Raw genomic sequence first — 22569 nt, 5'->3', positions numbered from 1 at the left:
CTGTAGTACCATTTTTCCAAAAAAAAAAAAAGAAGCACCATTTTACTTATAGCTTGTTGTGGTTTCATATCATGAAACAATGGCAAATTTCATCAAATATTTTCTCAGGTTATATGACATTAAATTTTATTACACATTTTAATTCTGCATTTATTGAAATAATCAAAACATTTCTGTCTTTCCTTCTGTTAATATTATTCATTATGTAGACTTTCTTTTTTTTATAGGGCTGCACCCACAGCATTTGGAGTTCCCAAGCTAGGGGTCGAACTGGAGCTGCAGCTGCCAGCATACACCACAACCACAACAACACAGGATCCAAGCTGCATCTGTGACCTACACCACAGCTCATGGCAACACCAGGTCCTCAACCCACTGAGCAAGGCCAGGGATCTAACCAGCGTCCTCATGGACATTAGTTGGGTTTGTTACCACTGAGCCATGATGGGAACTCCATTTATGTAGATATTCTAATGTCTAATGTTCAATCATACATTCTTGGTCTATGACTTCCATCATAGTGTACTGGTCTCTTCATAGGTTGCACTGTTGATTAATACGTTGTTTAAGCTATTGGCTTTGACAGTCATATGAGATTGTATATAACTTTAATTCTGCATATTTTCTTAGTAACATTTCATTATCAATTTTATGCTACCTCCATAAAGTGAGTTGGGGTATATTTCCTTTTTCTATTCTGTAAAAGAATCTCCATGAACATGGAAAATTTTCTTCCCAAAATATTTGGTATAATTTATCCACAGACACTTGGTTTATGCCTTTCTCTATGAAAATATTTTTTTAAATTACTGTTTCCATTTCCTCAATGGTTATAGGACTGTTTGAGTTTTCTATTTCTTCTTTGTGTCTGTTTTGATATAGTTTTCTAGGAACTCAAGAAATTGTTACAGCTTTTTAATTTCTTTTTTTGTCTTTTGTCTTTTTAGGGCTGCACCCACGGCATATGGAGGTTCCCGGGCTAGGGGTTGAATCAGAGCTATTGCTGCTGGCCTTTGCCAGAGCCACAATAATGCCAGATCTGAGCCTCATCTGCAACCTACACCACAGCTCATGGCAACACCAGATCCTTAACCCAGTGAGCGAGGCCAGGGATCGAAACTGCACCCTAATGGTTCCTAGTTGGATTTGTTTCTGCTGCACCAACACAGGAACTCCAGCTTTTTAATTTTTTACCATGAGATCATTTGTCATGATTTCCTCAAATAATGTATCACAAATAAACATAGCTGGTTTTTGGTATCTATACACACTGAATACAGATACAATGCCACACTGTTTGGGGTAGCACCTAGGAGTAATTGGGGGACTGCAGCAGATAACCCCTAACTCACATCAAGACTCTTTTGACAAAAGAAAACACATTTATTTCTCATCCTTCTCTATGAACTGGTCTCAGAGGCACAGACACACACTAATCATTAGTAACTGCTTGAAATAAATGTTAGTATACCAGTCAGACAGCAATTATGTTAAATCAGCTTAAACAAGGCATGCTGATATACTATAAGCTCCTTATCCTCATCATTTCTTTCTTTCTTTCTTTTTTTTTTTTTTTTTTGCTTTGGCTTTGACTTTTTAGGGCCACACCTGTGGCATATGGAAGTTCCCAGGCTAGGGGTCAAATCGGAGCTGCAGCTGCCAGCCACAACAACATGGGATCCAAGCCATGTCTGCAACCTACATCACAGCTCACGGTAATGCCAGATCCCCAACCCACTAAGCAAGGCCAGGATCGAGCCCGAATCCTCATGGATACTAGTCAGACACGTTTCTGCTGTGCCACAATGGGAACTTCCTTTATTCCTTATCATTTCTAAATTTATACATCAGCCTCCAGGGAAATATTCACAAAGAATGTCCTAACTGAAAACAAAAGTTAAAAAAAGAAAAAAGATTTGTTTTAAGAAGACCGAAGTTCAGTCTTAAAAGCTATCTACAAATATTCTGAAGCAGCCAAAATTTCTCCTTACTATTGGTCAATAGGACCCAAATATCTCACTACATATGGTTCTGCATGAGTGAATCTCTGGCAGTTACCAGAACATCAACTTACATATCTCCAGATGAGATTTCCCTCATCTACTTCAGAGGCAAAACCCAAGTAAATTCAGAAACCAGGGGTGCAGGCAACATATAACTGAGGATCACTGTATAAAAAAAAATCACTCAGGGTGGATAGACAGCCCCTCTCCTTCCTACACACTTATCTAATACAGTCACACTTGGCCCAGCCATAGGAGGAAAAATAGGAAGGTGGGAGGATAGGGGGATGTGTGTGATGAAGAGAACACTATGGGCAACATGGGCTCTGCATCAGTGCCATCAAATCCAAGCAAGACAAACTGATCACTCCAAGGAACTGACCTGTGACATCCAGGTGGAAGGAGACCTTCTGACCCCCAGACTCGCAGCTGTACTCCCCGGCATCTGCCTTGCCCGCCTGCTGCACCACCAGCCTCCGGGTGCAGCCCTTGGCCTCCACACGCACTTTTGAGCTCGAACTCAGCTTCTTCCCATCCTTGTACCATGTCACCTCCGTCTGGGCCTGGGCCACCTCACAGCTCAGCGTGGCACTGGCCCCCGCCACAGCCTGCACTTCAGTGCGTGCCGGCTGCTCCTTGGCAAACACCACTGAGGGCTCTGGGGACAGAGAGGGATACACAGGGTCAAACACACCATCTCAGGCAGGAAGGGGAAAGAAGGCCTGAATGTGGACAGGCAGGAGTTAGGAATGGAGACCTCTACAGGTTCTGCACCAGCTGTGTGGCCTCAGAAATCCCCTTCCCTTTCTCATCAAAAACTAAAAAAATTTAAACATTTTCCCTCAGATACATGTGGGCTGTTCCAGGTTGGGGCCTTTGGGAAAGACCTCCCCTGCTCATGGGATCTGCAGCCTACTGAGGCCTGTGTTCCTCAACCTGCCTAGATGATGCTTCCATCTTTTCCATGAGGTGATGCAGGGAACTTTTCACCTGTCTCCATGGGAAGCATGGAGGCTCAGTGCCCTTGCCTGCTCTTTATACTGTCAACTTCTGTCAGTCTGGTGGGAGGGCTTATACCTCCCACTGGCTTTCTTTTTCATTGTTTGAGGAATAATGAAGCTAAGCACCTTTCCCAGTGTCATTGGGTTCTCCATTGCTGTTAGTTCTTCTTGATGACACTAGTCAAGTCTTCCCCACTCACTAATAATAGGCTCTCTCTCCTCTTGATTTGTTTTAAGGCACTCTTTATATATTCAAATATTAGAGAAAGGCCAATATTCTCAGTTTTTTGTATATTCTCACCTGTGTGACTAATATTTTTCACTCTCCTAAAGAGCATTATGAATCAAAATTTTTAATTTTAACATATTCAAATATGTCTATTGTTCAGGGCATTGTGTTCTTTAAGAAGTCTTTCCTTACCATTAAATCTTTAGAAAATACAGATTATCAGCTGAGGGTTTTATGGGTTTAAGCTTTAACACTGAGGTTTCTAACCCAACAGGAATTGACTTTTGTCTGGTGTGAATTTCTATGACAATTTAATTTTTTCCACAGCTTAAGCAATCCAAGCACTATTTATGAAAACAACATCCTTCCTATAATTCCTATACACACAATAGTTAAAAAAAAAAAATGGGGGAGTTCCCGTTGTGGCTCAGTGGTTAATGAATCCGACTAGGAACCATGAGGTTGTGGGTTCCATCCCTGGCCTTGTTCAGTGGGTTAAGGATCCAGCGTTGCTGTGGCTGTGGTATAAGTCGCAGGTGCGGCTCAGATCCCACGTTGCTGTGGCTCTGGCATAGCCTGGCGGCTTCAGCTCCAATTCAACCTCTAGCCCGGGAACCTCCATGTGCCGCGGGAGCAGCCCTAGAAAAGGCAAAAAGACAAAAAAAAAAAATCAGACATTTAAGTCTGTACTCATCCAGATAATCACATCTTTTTGCATTCAATATCTTAAAGTAAAGCTTTCTATTAACTAGCATTGTCAATGTCAAACCCAAGGTGTAATCCTACACTATGACTTTCATCTAGGTATTTGATCCTCTTGCCATATTGCTGAACTCATGTTGGTAACATTGATATTTATGATTTTGGCCTTGGCATCCACAATGGATTAGTCTGTAATTTCATTCTCGCTGCCTTTCTTGTGCAATTTTGGTATTGATGTTATGTACTATACACGAAAAGAGTTATGGAGTATTTCTCCTTTATCTGTTTCTAGGACCATCTGCACAGGCAAGGAATAATAGTTTTCCAAGATACTTTTACAGTGTACCAGAGAACACTGGGCTGAGGAAATTGTTTATTATTGATCCTACTCATTGAAAACTCAGAACTATTTGAGTTTTCCCTATCTTCTTGTCTCAGCTCTTACTATAGTTTACTAGGGCTTAGCCAAATTTCATAACTTGTCTTTTTTTTTTTTTGGCGTTTTAGGGCCACACCTGCGGCATGTGGAGGTTCCCAGCCTAGGGGTCAAATCAGAGCTACACATGCCAGCCTACACTACAGCCACAGCAACACAGGATTTGAACTGCGTCTGTGACTTATACCACAGCTCATGGCAATGCCAGATCCTTAACCCACTGAGCAAGGCCAGGGGTCGAACCCACAACCTCATGGTTCCTAGTTGGATTCGTTTCTGCTGCATCACAACAGGAACTCCACTTCTCCTTTCTTTTTAATCTTAAAAAATTCTGTAATATCCTCCTAAAACCACACTTGACAGACATAAGCAGTGGGACCTGGAGAATCTATACACACCCACAAATCATTCTATACTGGCACACTCCCAAACTATTACACATTGACACCTAGGACTCAATGGGTGAAGGCAGCTCATTCAATATTAAGACTATCTCAGAGAAGGAGAATAACCTGATTTCTTAGATTCCTCTATGTTCCAGCCATGAGACAGAGACACTCACTAACCATTAGGAAAATAAAATGAAATAAATCCTACTTTGCCAGTCAGAGGCTGCTAGAAGAGGAAATACTCCTGATGAAATTATATTAATGTGACAGAGTCAACTTTGTTATTGTCAGGGAAATTGACGATAACACAATAATAGTGGGGGACTTTAACACACCGCTTACAGCAATGGACAGATCATCCAGACAGAAAATCAACAAGGAAACACAGGCCCTAAATGATGCATTAGACCAGATGGACTTAATAGATATTTATAGGACATTCCATCCAAAAGCAACAGAATACACATTCCTCTCAAGTGCACATGGAACATTCTCTAAGATAGATCACATCCTGGGCTACAAATCAAGCCTCAGTAACTTTAAGAAAATTGAAATCATATCAAGCATCTTTTCCAACCACAATGCTATACGGCTGGAAAACAACAACAAGAAAAAAAAACTGTAAAAAACACAAACACATGGAGACTAAACAACATGCTAATAAACAACCAATGTATCACTGCAGAGTTCAAAGAGGAAATTTAAAATATCTAGAAGCAGGAGTTCCCATCGTGGTGCAGTGGTTAACAAATCCGACTAGGAACCATGAGGTTGCGGGTTCGATCCCTGCCCTTGCTCAGTGGGTTAACGATCCAGCGTTGCCATGAGTTGTGGTGTAGGTTGCAGACGCAGCTCGGATCCCGCGTTGCTGTGGCTCTGGCATAGGCTGGCAGCTACAGCTCCGATTAGACCCCTAGCCTGGGAACCTCCACATGCTGCCGGAGCAGCCCAAGAAAAGGCGAAAAGACAAAAAAATAGAAAAATAATAAAAAAAGATAACATTAAAAAAAAATTTCCTAGAAGCAAATGACAACAAAGATACAACACTCCAAAAGCAGTTCTAAGAGGGAAGTTTATAGCAGTACAAGCCCACCTCAGGAATCAAGAAAGCTCAAATAAATAAGCTAACTTTACATCTAAAGCAGCTTGAGAGAGAAGAACAGAAAAAACATAAAGTTAGTAGAAGGAAAGAAATCATAAAGATCAGAGCAGAAATAAATGAAATAGAAATGAAGAAAACCATAGAAAAGATCAATGAAACAAAAAGCTGGTTCTTTGAAAAGATGAACAAAATTGATAAACCCTTAGCCAGACTTATCAAGAAAAAAAGAGAGAGGACTCAAATCAGTAAAATTAGAAATGAAAAAGGAGAAGTAACAACGGACATCACAGAAATACAAAGGATCATAAGAGACTACTATATGCAACTATACACCAATAAAATGGAAAACCTAGAAGGAATGGACAAATTCTTGGAAAACTACAATCTTCCAAGACTAAACCAAGATGAAATAGAAAAGATGAACTGACCAATCACAAGAACTGAAATTGAAACTGTGATTAAAATACTTCCAACAAACAAGAGTCCAGGACCAGAGGGCGTCACAGGAGAATTCTATCAAACTTTTAGAGGAGAGCAAACACCTATCCTTCTGAAACTACTCCAAAAAATTACAGAGGAAGGAGTACTCCCAAACTCATTCTATGAGGCCACCATCACCCTGATACCAAAACCAGATAAAGATACCATGAAAAAAGAAAACGACAGGCCAATTTCACTGATGAACATAGATGCAAAAATCCTCAACAAAATACTAGCAAACCACATCCAACAATACATTAAAAGGACTGTATACCATGATCAAGGGGGATTTATCCCAGGGATGCAAGGGTCCTTCAATGTCCACAAATCCATCAGTGTGATACACCACATTAACAAACTGAAGAATAGAAGCGATATGATCCTTTCAATAGAGGCAGAAAAAGCCTTTGACAAAATCCAACACCCATTTCTGATTAAAAAAAAAAAAAAAACCCTTGAGAAAGTGGGCATAGAGGGAACCTACCTCAACACAATAAAGGCCATATATGACAAACCCACAGCGAACATCATTCTCAATGGTGAAAAGCTGAAAGAATTCCAGCTGAGATCAGGAACAAGACAAGGATGTCCACTCTCACCACTACTATTCAACGTTAGTTTTGGAAGTCCTAGCCACAGCAATCAGAGAAGTTAGAGAAATAAAAGCAATCCAAAAGGGAAAAGAAGAAGTAAAACTATCATTACTTGCAGATGACAAGATACTATACCTAGAGAATCCTAAAGATTCTACCAGAAAACTTAGAGCTTATCAATGAATTTGGCGAAGTCACAGGATACAAAATTAACACACAGAAATTGACTGCATTTCTATATACTAACAATGAAAGATCAGAAAGAGAAATCAGGGAAGCAATCCCATTTACCACTGCATCCAAAAGAATAAAATACCTAGGAGTAAACCTATCCAAAGAGACAAAAGACCTGTACTTTGAAAACTCTAAAACACTGATAAAAGAAATCAAAGATGACAAGAACAGATGGAAAGACCATCAAACAGATGGAAAGACCACGCTCTTGGACTGCAAGAGTTAATATTATCAAAATGACTAGACTGTCCAAGGCAATCTACAGATTCAGTGCCATCCCTATCAAATTACCAAGGACATTTTTCACAGAACTCAAACAAAAGATTTTAAAGTTTGTTTGGAAGCACAAAAGACCCAGAATAGCCAAAGACATCCTGAGATAGAAAAATGGAGCTAGAGGAATCAGGATCCCTGACTTCAGTCTATTCTACAAAGCAACAATCATCAAAACTGTATGGTACTGGCACAAAGAGAGAAACATAGATCAGTGGGACAGGATAGAACGCCCAGAATTAAACCCACGTACCTACAGCCAACTAATCTATGACAAAGGAGGCAAGAATCTCAAATGGAGAAAAGACAGTCTGTTCAATAAGTGGTGCTGGGAAAACTGGACAGCCACATGGAAAAGAAGGAAATTAGAACACTCCCTAACACCATACACAAAAATCAACTCCAAATGGATTAAAGACCTAGATATAAGACCAGACACCATAAAACTCTTAGAGGAAAACATAGGCCAAACACTCTCCAACATAAATGACAGCAACATCTTCTCAGATCCACCTCTTAGAGTAATGACAGTAAAAACAAAAATAAACAAATGGGACCTAATTAAACTTATAAGTTTCTGCACAGCAAGGAAACCCTAAACAAAACAAAAAGACAACCCACAGAATGGGAGAAAATCTTTGCAAGTGAATCAACTGACAAGGGATTCATCTCCAAAATTATGAACACCCTCCTACAGCTCAATACCAAAAAAACAAACGACCCCATCACAAAATGGGCAGAAGATCTAAACAGACAATTCTCCAAAGACTACATACACATGGCCAAAAAACACACGAAAAGATGTTCAACATCACTCATTAGTAGAGAAATGCCAATCAAAACCACTATGAGGTACCACCTTACACCAGCCACAATGGCCAGCATCAAAAAGTCCACAAATAGGAGTTCCCATCATGGCTCAGTGGTTAACGAATCCGACTAGGAACCATGAGGTTGCGGGTTCGATCCCTGGCCTTGCTCAGTGGGTTAAGGATCTGGAGTTGCCATGAGCTGTGGTGTAGGCTGCAGAAGCGGCTCAGATCCTCACGTTGCTGTGGCTGTGGTGTAGGCCGGTGGCTACAGCTCCAATTGGACCCCTAGCCTGGGAACCTCCATATGTCATGGGAGCAGCCCAAGAAATGGCAAAAAGACAGATTAAAAAAGTCTACAAATAAGCACTGGGGAAGGTGTGTAGAAAAGGGAACCCTATTACACTTTTGGTGGGAATGTAAGTTGGTGCAACCACTGTGGAAAACAGTATGGAGATTCCTCAGAAAACTAAACATAGAACTACCATTTGATGCAGCAATCCCACTCCTGGGCATCCATCCAGAGAAAACCAAGACTCGCAAAGATACATGTATTCCAATGTTCACTGAAGTACTACAAACAATAGCCAATACATGGAAACAACCTAAATGTCCATCAACAGAGGAGTAGATGAAGAAGAGGTGGTACATATACACCATTAAAAGGAAAGAAATAACGGCATTTTTAGCAACATGGATGGGCCTAGAAATTATCATGCTAAGTGAAGTCAGACAGTGAGATACCAACATCAAATGCTATCACTTACATGTGGAGTCTAAAAAAATGGACGAAATAAACTTCTTTGCAGAACAGACAGATACTGACTCACGGACTTTGAAAAACTTTTGGTTTCCAAATGAGACAGGTTGCAGGGTAGGGAGTGGGCTGGGTGTTTGGGATGGAAATGCTGTAAAATTGGGTTGTGATGATCATTGTACAACTATAAATGTAATAAAATTCTTTTAAAAGTTAAAAAAAAATAAATCTTGCTTTGCTAGTCAGAGGCTGCTAGAAGAGTAACTACTCCTGATAAGATCATATTAATGTGACACAGTCAGCTTTTGCCCTCCCATTCCTAAATTCATAAATGAAAATCCAAGGGGAAATCTGACATGGAACATCCAAACTAAAGACAAAGCAAAATAAGATTAGCTCTAAAATGATCATCCTAAATATCTCAGGCAAATCACTACCAATCATCCTTACTCTCTTCCTTTTGAAAGGACATGAAAACAAAATGTGGGCCTATTTTTTGCTACATACAGATATCAGAGAGCTTCTATGTCCATTGAAAAGAAAGAATGGGCACACCATAAACCCCACATCTAACCATCCAAACTTAACTTTTTTCTCTGTCCTTTTGTCTTTTCAGGGCCTCACCTGCAGCACATGGAGGTTCCCAGGCTAGGGGTTGAATAGGAGCCGTAGCCACTGGCCTATGCCACAGCCACAGCAACTCAGGATCCAAGCCATGTCTGCAACCTACACCACAGCTCATGGCAACGCCAGATCCTTAACCCACTGAGTGAGGCCAGGGATTGAACCTGCATCCTCATGGATGCTAGTCGGGTACGTTAACCACTAAGACACAAAGGGAACTCCCAAAGTTACCTCTTGAGAGAACTTCGGTATGATTAGAATATTTCTTCTAAGTTGGGGTCAATGAAACTGAAACATCTCTTGCTGACCAAGAACCAGCAGGAGGTGCTGGATGAGAACATGCAGTAAGTGTAAGGACATACAATGGCAGGAGAGTCACAAATGCCCAGGTTTACTTCACACTCCAAGTATCAGGAAGAGCCAGGGTCCTGACACCATGCAGCAAATGGAAAGTTCTGGGCTAGTGCTAAAAGATTGGGACTGAGGCTTACTGTTGGAACAGGTGGACAGAAATGACCCCTCTCTTCCATGTGCACCTTCCCCATTCATCCTCTCCTGGCCCCAGAGTGAATATGAAGATTTGGAGCATGAAGAGATGAAGGATGAAGACAAGTGAACAGGAACATGTTGCCGGCAGAAGCCAGTCCCATCATCAGCTCCAAATGGAAGAGCTTAGTATCCTCCCCAAGAACTGACCTGTGACATCCAGGTGGAAAGAGACCTTCTTGCCCCCGGCCTCACAGCTGTACTCCCCAGCATCTGCCTTGCCCGCCTGCTGCACCACCAGCCTCCGGGTGCAGCCCTTGGCCTCCACATGCACTTTTGAGCTCGAACTCAGCTTCTTCCCATCCTTGTACCATGTCACCTCTGTCTGGGCCTGGACCACTTCACAGCTCAGCGTGGCACTGGCTCCGGCCATGGCTTGCACTTCAGTGCGTGCTGGCTGCTCCTTGGCAAATACCACTGAGGGCTCTGAGAACAGAAAGGGATACACAGAGTCAAAGACACACTCTCATCAGGGAAAGAAGACCTGGATGGGGGGGGAAGGGGTTGGGGCTGGAAACCTCTCCAGGCTCTGCACCAGCTGTAGGCCTGCAGAAGACCCTGCCCTTCTCAGCAACAAGTAACAGAATTTTTACACTCCCTCTCAGATCCATGTGGGTTGTTCTGGTGTGAGGATACTGGAAAGACTTCTGTGCTCATGGAATCTGTAGGATCCTGAGGCCTGTGTTCCTCAACTGCCTAGATGATGCCACCATCTCTTCCATGATGTGATGCAGGGAACTTTTCACCTGCCTCCATGGGAATCACTGAGGCTTGGTGCCCTTGCCTATTCTTTGTGCTGTCAACTTCTGTCAGTCTGGTGGGTGAGCTTCTACCTCCCCCCTGGCTTTCTGTTTCATTATCTGAGCACCTTTCCCAGTATTATTGTGTTCACCACTACTGTTAGTTCTTCTTGATGACACTATTCAAGTCCCACTCACTATTCTCTCTCTCTTCTGGATTCACTTTAAGGCACTCTCACATATTTAAATATTAGAGAAAGGCTGCTATGTAGGTTTTACATATATTCTCAGCTGTGTGACTCACATATTTCGCTCTTTTAGGGAGACTTCTGATGAATCAATGTTTTTATTTTTTAACACACTCAAATGTGTATATAAATTGTGTTGGGGCATTTATGTTCTATTTAAGATACATTTCCTTACCTTAAATCTTTGGAAAATTCACATTATCAGCTGAGGGTTTTATGGATTTAAGCACTGAGGTTTCTAATCCAGCAGGAGTTGACTTTTGTCTGGTGTGAATAACTATAACTATTTAATTTTTCCATATGACTGACTGGCCCAAGCATTATTTATGAAAACAACATTCTTCCTTCTCTTCTCCTGTGGACATCAAGGGTAAAACATGGGGGATGGAGGGGTCGCAGGAGTCCACTATTCAAGGATCTATTATGAGCTCGGTCTTCTGTTCCTTTGATCTGATACTAACTATCCTTGCAGGGAGATTCCCTGTCTTAATTACTGTAGCTTTGCCATAATTCTTGATATCTGGTCACAGCAAAGGCCCTCACCACTTTGCTTTCTTCATAAAAAATATATTGCCTCTACTTTGCCTTTGGAATCTATTCTTCAAATGTGCCACATCTTGCAAAAATTTTTGATTTGGATTTTGTTAATAAACATCATTTATTTTTCCATGGATTTTTATCCATCTATTACAAACTCTTGAATGTTTAATAACTTCCCCCACACACAGCCTCCTAGCCTTTCACCAGACTTGGAATAAGAAATATGATACTTCTGATGCTATTGTAACTCTTTTATAATTTTAGTGGCCAAGCCTTTCTTGCTAGGATATAGATACAGAAATGATTTCTGCAAACAGATTTTTTTTTAACTTGGTAATCCTTCTCAAGAATTTTCCTCAGTCTAATAATTTATCTCTGGGATTTTCTGAGTTGATAATCACATCATCAGCATATTCCACCTTTAGTTTTTAATGAAATAGTCTGTTATACTTTTTCCTCCTTACTTGTCACAGTGGTTAGAGTGGCCTATGTGCATTATCCCTAATATCAAAGCTTTCATGATAAACTTTGTGTGATATTTTTGGGTTTTTTCCTGCAGGACCTTTTTTAAAGTTAAGGAAGGTCACAGACGTGGCTCAGATACTGCGGTGCTGTGGCTGTGGTGCAGGCTGGCAGCTGTAGCTCCAATTCGACCCCTAGCCTGGGAACCTCCATAGGCTGTGAGTGCAGTCCTACAAAGCAAAAAAAAAAAATCTATAAAGTTAAGGAAGAACACTTTTATCCAGTGTGTTAAGGATTTTACGGCAGAAATCGATGCTCTATTTTATCAAACTTGCGTCTCAATTTATGCTGTTTAATTTTAATCAAACATTTTAGTCTGTACTCATCCAGATAATCACATCGTTTTGCCCCTTCATGTCAAGTTTTCCATTGATTAATGTTGCCATGTTAAAACATACATGCAACCCTGGACTATAACTTTCATCTAGGCATTTGATCCTCTTGACAGATTGCTGAACTCATGTTAATAACATTGTATTTATAATTTTGGCCTTGATATCCACAATGGCTTGGTCTGTAATTTTAACCTTCCTGCCATTCTTGTCTGATTCTGGTATCCACACTATGTGCTGTGCAGGAAGAGAGTTACAGAGTGTTTCCCTTTTTTCTGTTTCTAGGACATCTCCAGAAGCATGGATTAATAGTTTTCCAGGATATGCAGTTCCTGTTGTACCTCAGCAGGTTACAAACCTGACTATTATCCCTGAGGATGCAGGTTTGATCCCTGGCCTTACTCAATGGGTTAAGGATCCGGTGTTTCCTTAAGCCATTGCCATAGGCCACAGATGCGGCTTGGATCCCACTTTGCTATAGCTGTGGCATAGGCTGGCAGCTACAGCTCCGATTTGACCCTTAGCCTGAGAAATTCCATGTGCCGAATATGCAGCCCTAAAAAGCAAACAAACAAACAAAAAACTTTTCCAGGATATTTTTTATAGTGTACCACAGAATTACCAGGCTGAGAAGACTTTTCATTATTGGTCCTACTGATTGAAAACCCATAGAAAAACTTGAATGCTCTATCTTCATGTGTCAGTTTTCATATAGTTTACCAGGATCTTGCCAAATTCACAAATTCTCAATTTTTTCACTGAAACTATTATGTAGTATTCTCCTAAAACTACATTTTACAAAGATATATGGTGGATCTGGGGTATCTATACACACCCACAAATCATTCTCTACTGGCACAGTCTCAAACTCTTATGTGTTAGCACCTAATCCACCCCATTTGGCATTAAGACTCTCTTCATAGAAGGAGAATAACCTCATTTCTTAGATTTCTCTATGTTCCAGCCATAAGACAGAAACACTCACTAACCAAGAGGAAGATGCAAGGAAATAAACTTTGCTTTGCTAGTCACAGGCTGCTGGGACAGTAACTCCTTGAAAGCAAATCATACTGATGGAACAAAACTGGTTTTTTCCTTTCCATTCCTAAATTCATAAACGTAAATCCAAGGGGAATTCTGGCATAGAACATCCAAACTGAAGACAAAGGCAAATCATAGTTTCTTTAAAATGATCACCCTAAATATCACAGGTGAATTGCTAACAACCATCCCTTCTCTTTCCCTTACAAGGGAAGAAAGAAAGTCCTATATTTCGCTATATAGAGCTATCAGAGAGCTTCTATGTCCATGGAAAGGAAGGAAGGGAATCCCAGAAACTTCAAACTTGATCATCCAAATTTCACAGCTGAGATAAACACAAGGACAATTATACACCCAATATTTCCTCTAATTTAGGATCAATGAAATTTAAACATCTCTTGCCAACCAAGAACCACCAGGAGGTGCTGGATGAGGGCATGTGGTAGATATAAGGACATATAATGGCAAGAAAGTCACATGTGCCCAGCTACTTCACATCCCATGTATTGCGTACAGCCAGGGTCCTGACGCCATGGAGCAACAGGGAGGTTCTGGGCAGAGGCTAAGAGATTAGGACTGAGCCTTACTGTTGAAACAGGTGGACAGAAATGGCCCCCTTCCCTTCCATGTAAACCCCCCATTCATCCTCCCCTGGTCCCAAAATGGTATCAAGATGGGACATAGGAGCTGAGAACATGAAGAGATGAAGGCAAGTGCACAGGAACATGTTGCCGGCAGAAGCCAGTCCCATTATTAGCTCCAAATGTGTGGACTTAGTATCCTCCCCAAGAACTGACCTGTGACATCCAGATGGAAGGAGACCTTCTGGCCCCCAGCCTCACAGCTATATTCCCCGGCATCTGCCTTGCCTGCCTGCTGCACCACCAGCCTCCGGTTGCAGCCTTTGGCCTCTACACGCACTTTTGAGCTTGAACTCAGCTTCTTCCCATCCTTGTACCAAGTCACCTCCGTCTGGGCCTGGGCCACCTCACAGCTCAGCATGGCACTGGCCCCTGCCACAGCCTGCACTTCACTGCGAGCTGGCTGCTCCTTGGTGAACACCACTGAGGGCTCTGGGGATAGGGAGAGATATTCAAGGTCAAAGACAACATCTCAGGTAGGAAAAGAAAGCTTGGGACATAAAAATGGGAGGTCAAGAAACATCTCTCCAGCTTATGTACTAGAAGTGTGGCCTAGAAAAGTGACAGTGCCTTTACAGCAATGTATCTTACGCAATGTATCTATGCATTCTACCACTGCCTATTTAAAGTGGGAACTCTAAAAAACTTCCTCTGTGCACAAATCCTCTCGGAGAGGAACTGTGGAGTCAAGTATGGGTGCATTCCTCAACCTTCCTAGATGAGGCCAGAACCTTCCCACACGACTTGGCAGGACACCTTCTCATCTGCAGTGAATGAGAGTTGCTGAGGCTCCACACCCTGGTTTACTCTCACTGTTGACAATCTGGTAGGAGTGAAGTTGTACCTCCCATGGCTGTCTTTTACATTTTTCTAATGACTCACAAAGTAAAGGACCCTTTCTGATGGTTTTGGTTATCAGTGTTTGCTCTCCTGCAGTGTCACCATTCAGTATTTTTGCCCAAATTTCAATAACATTGTCTGCCATTTATTTGTTCATTTTCAGGATCTTTCGATATATCTAAATGCCAGAGCACTGACAATTAGGTGTCTTCTAAATATCTTTCACATGTATATGCTTTGCTTATGCTATCTTTGGAGGAATCTACATTTTCAGTTTTAATGCAGTCAAATATGTCAAATTTGTTTCATTATGGTTAGTGCACTTGTATTCTAAGAAATACCATTCTTGGGAGTTCCCGTCGTGGCGCAGTGGTTAATGAATCTGACTAGGAACCATGAGGTTGCGGGTTCAGTCCCTGCCCTTGCTCAGTGGGTTAACGATCCGGCGTTGCCGTGGGCTGTGGTGTAGGTTGCAGATGCGTCTCGGATCCCGCGTTGCTGTGGCTCTGGCGTAGGCCGGTGGCTACAGCTCCGATTCAACCCCTAGCCTGGGAACCTCCATATGCCGCGGGAGCGGCCCAAGAAATAGCAACAACAACAACAAAAAAAGACAAAAGACAAAAAAAAAAGAAATACCATTCTTTATCCTGAGGTAATTAAAAACACTGTTATCATCTAAGAGTTTTATGGTCTTCCCTTCCACTGAGGTCTCTAACCCAATAGAAGTTGACTGTGTGTGGTATGAGTGACTGGTCCAATCTTTTTTTCTACATGGGTAAATGGTCCAAGCAGTATTTACTAAAACCACGTTGTTCCCATTCCTTGCAGAAATTCACGTCATAAAAAAAAAAAAGGAGGGGATTTGGTCATCCATTCAGGTGCAAGTCTCTGTCAGAGCTCTCTATTCTGATCCTTGGTCTGTGTGTCTATCCTTGCAGATGCTCACCATTGTACCCATTACAGAAGCTTCATAACAGTATTGATATGTAGTACAGCAAATAACTCACCCTTTGCTCTTCTTCAAGAGTGTACTGACTGTGATCTTTGCAATTTGCTTGTCAAGTTTCAAAATCCCCACCAAAGAAACATTTGTTTGTAATTGCTATTAAACATTTTTGATTCTTTCATGGATTCCTACCCAACAATTTAGAACTTCTTGACTGTCTCTCAAAACTTTTTAATAATTTTTCACAAAGAGCCTCTAATCACTGTTTATTAGACTTTGAATTAGAAAATTACTATTTTGACACTAATGTACCTCTTTTAAATTTTCATTTTCCAGATGTTTGTTGCTACTATGTAGACATAGAGATGTTTTCTTCATATCGACTTTTTACATCATAATTTTTCTCAACTGTCTTATTAAGTCTCATAATTTATATTTTGAATAAATCATATTATCTGTGAATTCCACCTTTTTTCACATTTTCATATCTTTATTTTCTTCCTAACTATGCTGTACAATGTTGGCTAAAGGCAGTAACAGTTGGCCTCTTGTCTGGTTCCCTATCTCACAGGCAAAGCTTTCAAGAAAGCTTTCACTTTTTGTGTGCAATTAGCTGGTTTGTCTGCAGCATCTTTTATCAAACTAATAAAGAACTGTTTTATTAATAATTTGTTTTAAAAAATTTATGGCATGCGGAGTTCCCATCATGGCTCAGTGGTTAACAAATCCAACTAGGAACCATAAGGTTGTGGGTTCAATCCCTGGCCTCGCTCAGTAGGTTAAGGATCTGGTGTTGCCATGAGCTGTGGTGTAGGTCGCAGACACGGCTTGGATCTGGCGTTGCTGTGGCTCTGGTGTAGGCCGGCGGTTACAGCTCTGATTAGACCCCTAGCCTGGGAACCTCCATATGCTGCAGATGCGGCCCTAGAAAAGACAAAAACAAAAGCAAAAAAAAAAAAAATTACGGCATGGGAATTACCATTGTGGCACAACAGAAACAAATACGACTAGTTTCCATGAGGATGCAGGTTCAATCCCTGGCCTCACTCAGTGGGTTAAGGATCTGGCGTTGCCTCGAGCTGTGGTGTAGGTCACGGACACAGATCAGATCCCGCGTTGCTGTGGTCGTGGCGTAGGCTAAGCAATCATAGCTCCGATTCATCCCTTAGCCTGGGAACTTCCAGGGTTCCCAGGCTAAAAAAAAATAATTATTATTTTTTTTTAATTTATGGCACGAATTGATGTTAACTTTATTGAACATTTTTCTGTATTTATAATCCCAAATTTTATCGAACTTTATTCTGCACTTACTAAGGTAATTGCTTTGTTTTTTCTTTCAGTCTGTCTATACCATGTGTTATACTGCTTTGCTAATGTTCCTAGTGTTTAAACAGCCTTGCATTTTTGGACTATGACTTTCATCACAATGTATTACTAATTTACCTCTTAATACATTGCTAAATTTATTTTGATAATATTTTGTTTCAGATTCTGGCCTGTAATAAATCCATAATGGATTCACCTGTAAATTTTGATTCTTACTATTTTCCTTGTCAGATATTAGTGTCAATGTTACACTATCTACATGAAACAAATCAGAGTATGTATCTCTTTTTTCTATTCTCTAGAAGAATCTCCATGAACATGGATTTTCTTTCCGAAGTATCTCATACAATTACCAGTAGAGCCTATGGGCTTAGATCTTTCTCTATCAGAAGATTTATTATTATTGTTCCAATTACTTAAAAGGTTATGGGACTATCTGAGCTTTCAAGTGTTTCTTGTGTCACCTTTTATATTGTTTTCTAAGAATGTGATCAATTTGTCAAAGTTTTCATATTTATTGCCATGAAAAAATTTGTCATAACCTCCTAAAATACCATTTCTAAATATATATAGTATATTTTTAGTATCTATGTACATCCACAAACCACTGAACACAGATACAATACCAAACTGTCACGTGGTGGCATCTAGAAATCAATGAGGGACCATAACCCACATTTGATATCAAGACTCTCCTAACAAAAAGAAATACATTTATTTCTCATCTTTTTTTATGAAGATGTCTAAATCTATAAATCAGACTTCAAGAGAAAGTCTGACATAAACTGTTCTAACAGAAGACAAAAGGCAATTCATATTCACTTTAAAAAGAGAGGTCCAGACCTCACATGTGCATATCTCAGGCATATATTGACAAGTCTTCGATAAAGTAAAGATCTGTTTACTTTACACACACATTGCAAGAAAAATAGATCTAGATTTTGCTATATGTAGATGCACAGATAACTTCTACATCCATGTGCAAGGAGGAAAGAATATTCAGAATATCTAAAACTTTAATAATCAATAGTTCGGTCTTGAGATAAATGCAAGTACGACTATGTGGCAGAAATTTTCCCTTATCCTAGTTTAGCAAAATTCAAACATCTCTCCCTAGTGTAAATCCACATGAGTTGCTAGATGAGGACATCTGGGAACTGCCAGGACAACCAGTAGGAGCAAATTCACACACCCATAGTGGAAAGACATCTGGTCTACCTCAGAATCCAAGTGCAAGACAGAAACAGAGTCACAGATACCAAGGAATACCCAGAAAGTTCTGAGCAGATGTTGAGAACTTAAGATTGTGCATTAGGGAGTTCCCGTCATGGCCCAGCAGTTAACGAACCTGATTAGCATCCATGAGGACGCAGGTTTGATCCCTGGCCTTGCTTAGTGGGTTAAGGATCTGGCATTGCCATGAGCTGTAGTGTAGGGTGCAGATGCGGCTCAGATCTGGCATTGCTGTGGCTGTGGCACAGGCCAGCGACTACAGCTCCGATTTGACCTCTGGTCTGGGAACCTCCATACGCCGCAGGTACAGCTCTAAAAAGACAAAAAAAAAAAAAAAGACTTCATTACTGTGTGGAAACACCACTCAGGGTTTACAGGACCACCTTTCTCCCTTCTGTTCACACTCTGCCCGTCCAGCCTCCCTTGGCCCAGTCATGAGTATGAAAACAGGAAGTAGGAAGATGGAAAGCTAGAAGAGATGAAGTCTAGCAGAAAGAGCACTGGGTCTGTTGGAGGTGCAAGCCAGTCCCATCACTTCCACACAAGGCTAAGCTACTACCTCTAAGAACTGACCTGTGACATTCAGGTGGAAGGACACCTTCTGGCCCCCGGCCTCGCAGCTGTACTCCCCGGCATCTGCCTTGCCCGCCTGCTGCACCACCAGCCTCCGGGTGCAGCCCTTGGCCTCCACACGCACATTTGAGCTCGAACTCAGCTTCTTCTTATTCTTGTACCATGTGACCTCCGTCTGGGCCTGGGTCACCTCGCAGCTCAGTGTGGTGCTGGCCCCTGCCACAGCCTGCACCTCCTTATGCGCTGGCTGCCCCTTGATAAATACTGCAGAGGGCTCTGGGCACAGAAAGGAATATAGTGTGAGACACAAAACTAGAATAAGCTTATGAGACTAAAACTTCAGAGTTCAGTAAATTTTTTCCTTGGAGCCGGTGATGTCATGTGCCCAGAAGAGTGTAGAGTTATTTACCTTTTGGTGATGTTCTGACTCAAGAGCAATTCCTAAGGCTGAAGGAAGGTGGCCAAGGCCATTCTCTCATCTGTCACAGGTACTTCACAGTTTGTCCCCTGTGACAGTCACCTCTTGTGGGCAGGTTGGATTGTTTGCTATTATATCCCCAGAGCCAGGCATATGGTATGTCCTCCACAAACTATTCTACATTTTTCTCATTACAATTCACATGTAAAGTGCACTAACTCGTTTACACAGCTCAATGAAGTTTATGTACATATCCCTATGTAACCAAAACACATCAATATACAGAACATTTCCAGCTCCCCATTCATTACTGACCACGCTCCCAAAATAACCACTATTCTGACCTCTATCACCATCAATTTGCTTTTTTCTTTTATTTTTTTTTTTTCTTTTAGGAATGCATCTGTGGCATATGGAAGTTCCAGGGCAAGGGGTCTAATCAGAGCTACAATTATCAGCCTACAGCACAGCCAAAGCAATGCAGGATCTGAGCCACATCTGTGACCTTTGCCACAGCTTGTGGCAATACCAGATCCTTAACCCAGTGAGGGAGGCCAGGGATGGAACCCGCATTCTCATGGATACTAGTCAGGTTCTTAGGGACCAAACCTGTGCCACATCAGCAACCCAAGCCACAGCAGTGACAGTGCTGTAACATTAACCTGCTGCACAACCAGGAGAACTCCACCATCAATTGCTTTTGCCTCTTCCTTGATTTCACATAAATGTTATTATACATTATGTGTTCTTTGGATCTGTTTTCTTTCGCTCAACATAACATCTGTAAGAGCTACCCATGTTGCTGTATGTAGCAGCAGTCAGTTCCTTCATATTGCTATACAGGATTCTGTTGTATGAGCACCACAATTTATTTTTCCTTTTTTTTCTTGTGGTTCATTTAGGTTGTTTCCAAGTTGGATATATGAAGTGTAAAGTTGCTATGAACATTTTTTAACACATCTTTTAAGGCACATAGAACTGCTGAAACAGAGAACATCTGCTTTTGGCTTTAGCATATATTTCCAGTTTACCATTGTCCTTGTACCAAATTACACACCCACCAGCAGTGTGCTTAAGTTCCAGTTCTCCGCCCCCTTACCAACATTTGTAACTATCAATTTTTAATAATTGTACAAATGTAATTAAATTCAAATCTCAGAGGCTCCGTGTTGCAAATGCAGTCATTCATTCATTCATTCAAATGTTGATGCAGCTAATGTCAGTGGAGGGCCCACTATGTGAAAGCACTATGGTGATAGCTTAGCATGCTACATCATAGCTTGAAATGTGACTAACAAAACCTCTGTTCTCATATATCTTACCTTCTATTGAGGAAAGACAGACAGACAACATATAAACATGACAACAATGATGTAATGCTATGGTGAGTGCTGTGATGTAATAAGATGGAATGATGTGCTAGGGAGAAGGGACCAATGAATATCTTAGATTTGGTAGTCAGAGAAAAACTTGTTAAGGGGTGACGTTTAGGTGAAGCGCTAAATGATAAAAGGAAGGCAGTTTTGATGAAAGCTGAGGGGAATTATTCTAAGATGAGAGCTAAGGCCAGGGCTCTCCTAAAGGGATAGATGTGAAGTGAGTGAGGAAGATAAAGGGGAATCGCTCCAAGGTGTGGAACCACACTTGGCATTTGGTTTTTCCCCACTGTACACTGTTGCTCCTTGGTATGACATGACAATAAAAATCTGGGTATAGGGCTGCTATGATGAAACAGGAAAATTGGTCATGCTGGGGACCCCTTATGTGGACAGAGGGATGAGTTTAGAAATTGAGGAACCAAATCTGTAAGGAAAAGAGAACTTGCAGAATTGAGCCCCACACTCAGCTATATTCCCTTCAAGATGTTTAATGAGTTCCAAAGCTGCATGGGGCAGGAGATTAAGAAGCCAAGAAGAAACCTCTGAAAACTAGAACAGTATTTTTAGCATCTTGCATTATCAGAGAAACAAAGATTAGAGTTGAGTGTCTACCTGAAAAGAGACTCTCATCCATACCCCAAGTCTCTGATGAATCCTTGGAGGATGATGCCCAGGATTGAGCACAAACCAGAGACAGATGACCCTGATCAAAACTGAACTGCAGGAATTCCCGTTGTGGCGCAGTGATTAACGAATCCGACTAGGAACCATGAGGTTGCGGGTTCGATCCCTGGCCTCGCTCAGTGGGTTAACCATCCGGCGTTGCCGTGAGCTGTGGTGTAGGTCACAGACGCGGCTCGGATCCTGCGTTGCTGTGGCTCTGGCGTAGGCTGGCAGCTACAGCTCCAATTCGACCCCTAGCCTGGGAACCTCCATATGCTGTGGGAACGGCCCAAGAAATGGCAAAAAGACAAAAAAAAAAAAAAAACTGCAATGCAGCTTGAGTCAGTGTAGTTGTGGAACAGGCTAAATTTCTTAGTTGTTCTCTCTCTCCCCAGCAAAGGATATACTGATACTCTTTCTGAAGTAATATAACATCACTCATATTCAAACTTTTCTCACACAATGTCTGACAGTCACCTGAGAATTCTCTGGCATGCCAAGGACAAAAGAAAAGAGAAATCCAAAAAAAGGGCAATATCATATGATTGGTTTTATGGCATTCAGATATAACCATAATAATACTTTTTAATATTAAAGAAAATAGATCAAATATAAAAATTTTACTACAGAGTCTAAAATCTATAGAATATATAAGAAATTAAACAAATGGAAATTGTAAAACTGAAAACACAATAACAAAGTAAACACACAATCAGTTGTCAAACCCACAGATGTAGAAGAATAGAAGATTATTGAATAGGAAGATGGGCCAAGAGAAAATATCCAGACTAAAGCACAGAAAGCAGAAGAATTAAGAGGTAGAAAGAGAGATAAATGTAAGAAACCATACTCTATAGTTGAAGAAAAAAAATCCACGAACTCAAAATGCTCTGTAACCCTAACCAGTATAAATATAGAGAAAATCACACTTAGGTTCATCAATGTAAAT

General features: G+C 41.2%; 1 protein-coding gene across 1 annotated transcript in view; it reads right to left on the bottom strand.

Annotated features, from left to right (window-relative positions):
• OBSCN (obscurin, cytoskeletal calmodulin and titin-interacting RhoGEF) overlaps positions 1-22569 on the bottom strand; it is a 198509-nt gene that overhangs the window by 150904 nt on the left and 25036 nt on the right. Inside the window, 4 exon segments of the mRNA XM_047776349.1 lie at positions 2386-2661; positions 10329-10604; positions 14399-14674; positions 19161-19436. Of these exon segments, the coding sequence (XP_047632305.1) occupies positions 2386-2661; positions 10329-10604; positions 14399-14674; positions 19161-19436 (1104 nt within the window).

This window comes from Phacochoerus africanus, chromosome 4 (assembly GCF_016906955.1).
Source record: "Phacochoerus africanus isolate WHEZ1 chromosome 4, ROS_Pafr_v1, whole genome shotgun sequence".
Lineage (NCBI taxonomy): Eukaryota > Metazoa > Chordata > Mammalia > Artiodactyla > Suidae > Phacochoerus > Phacochoerus africanus.
Note: the sequence above shows the minus strand (reverse complement) of the source record. Positions and strands in the feature narration are given on the sequence as shown.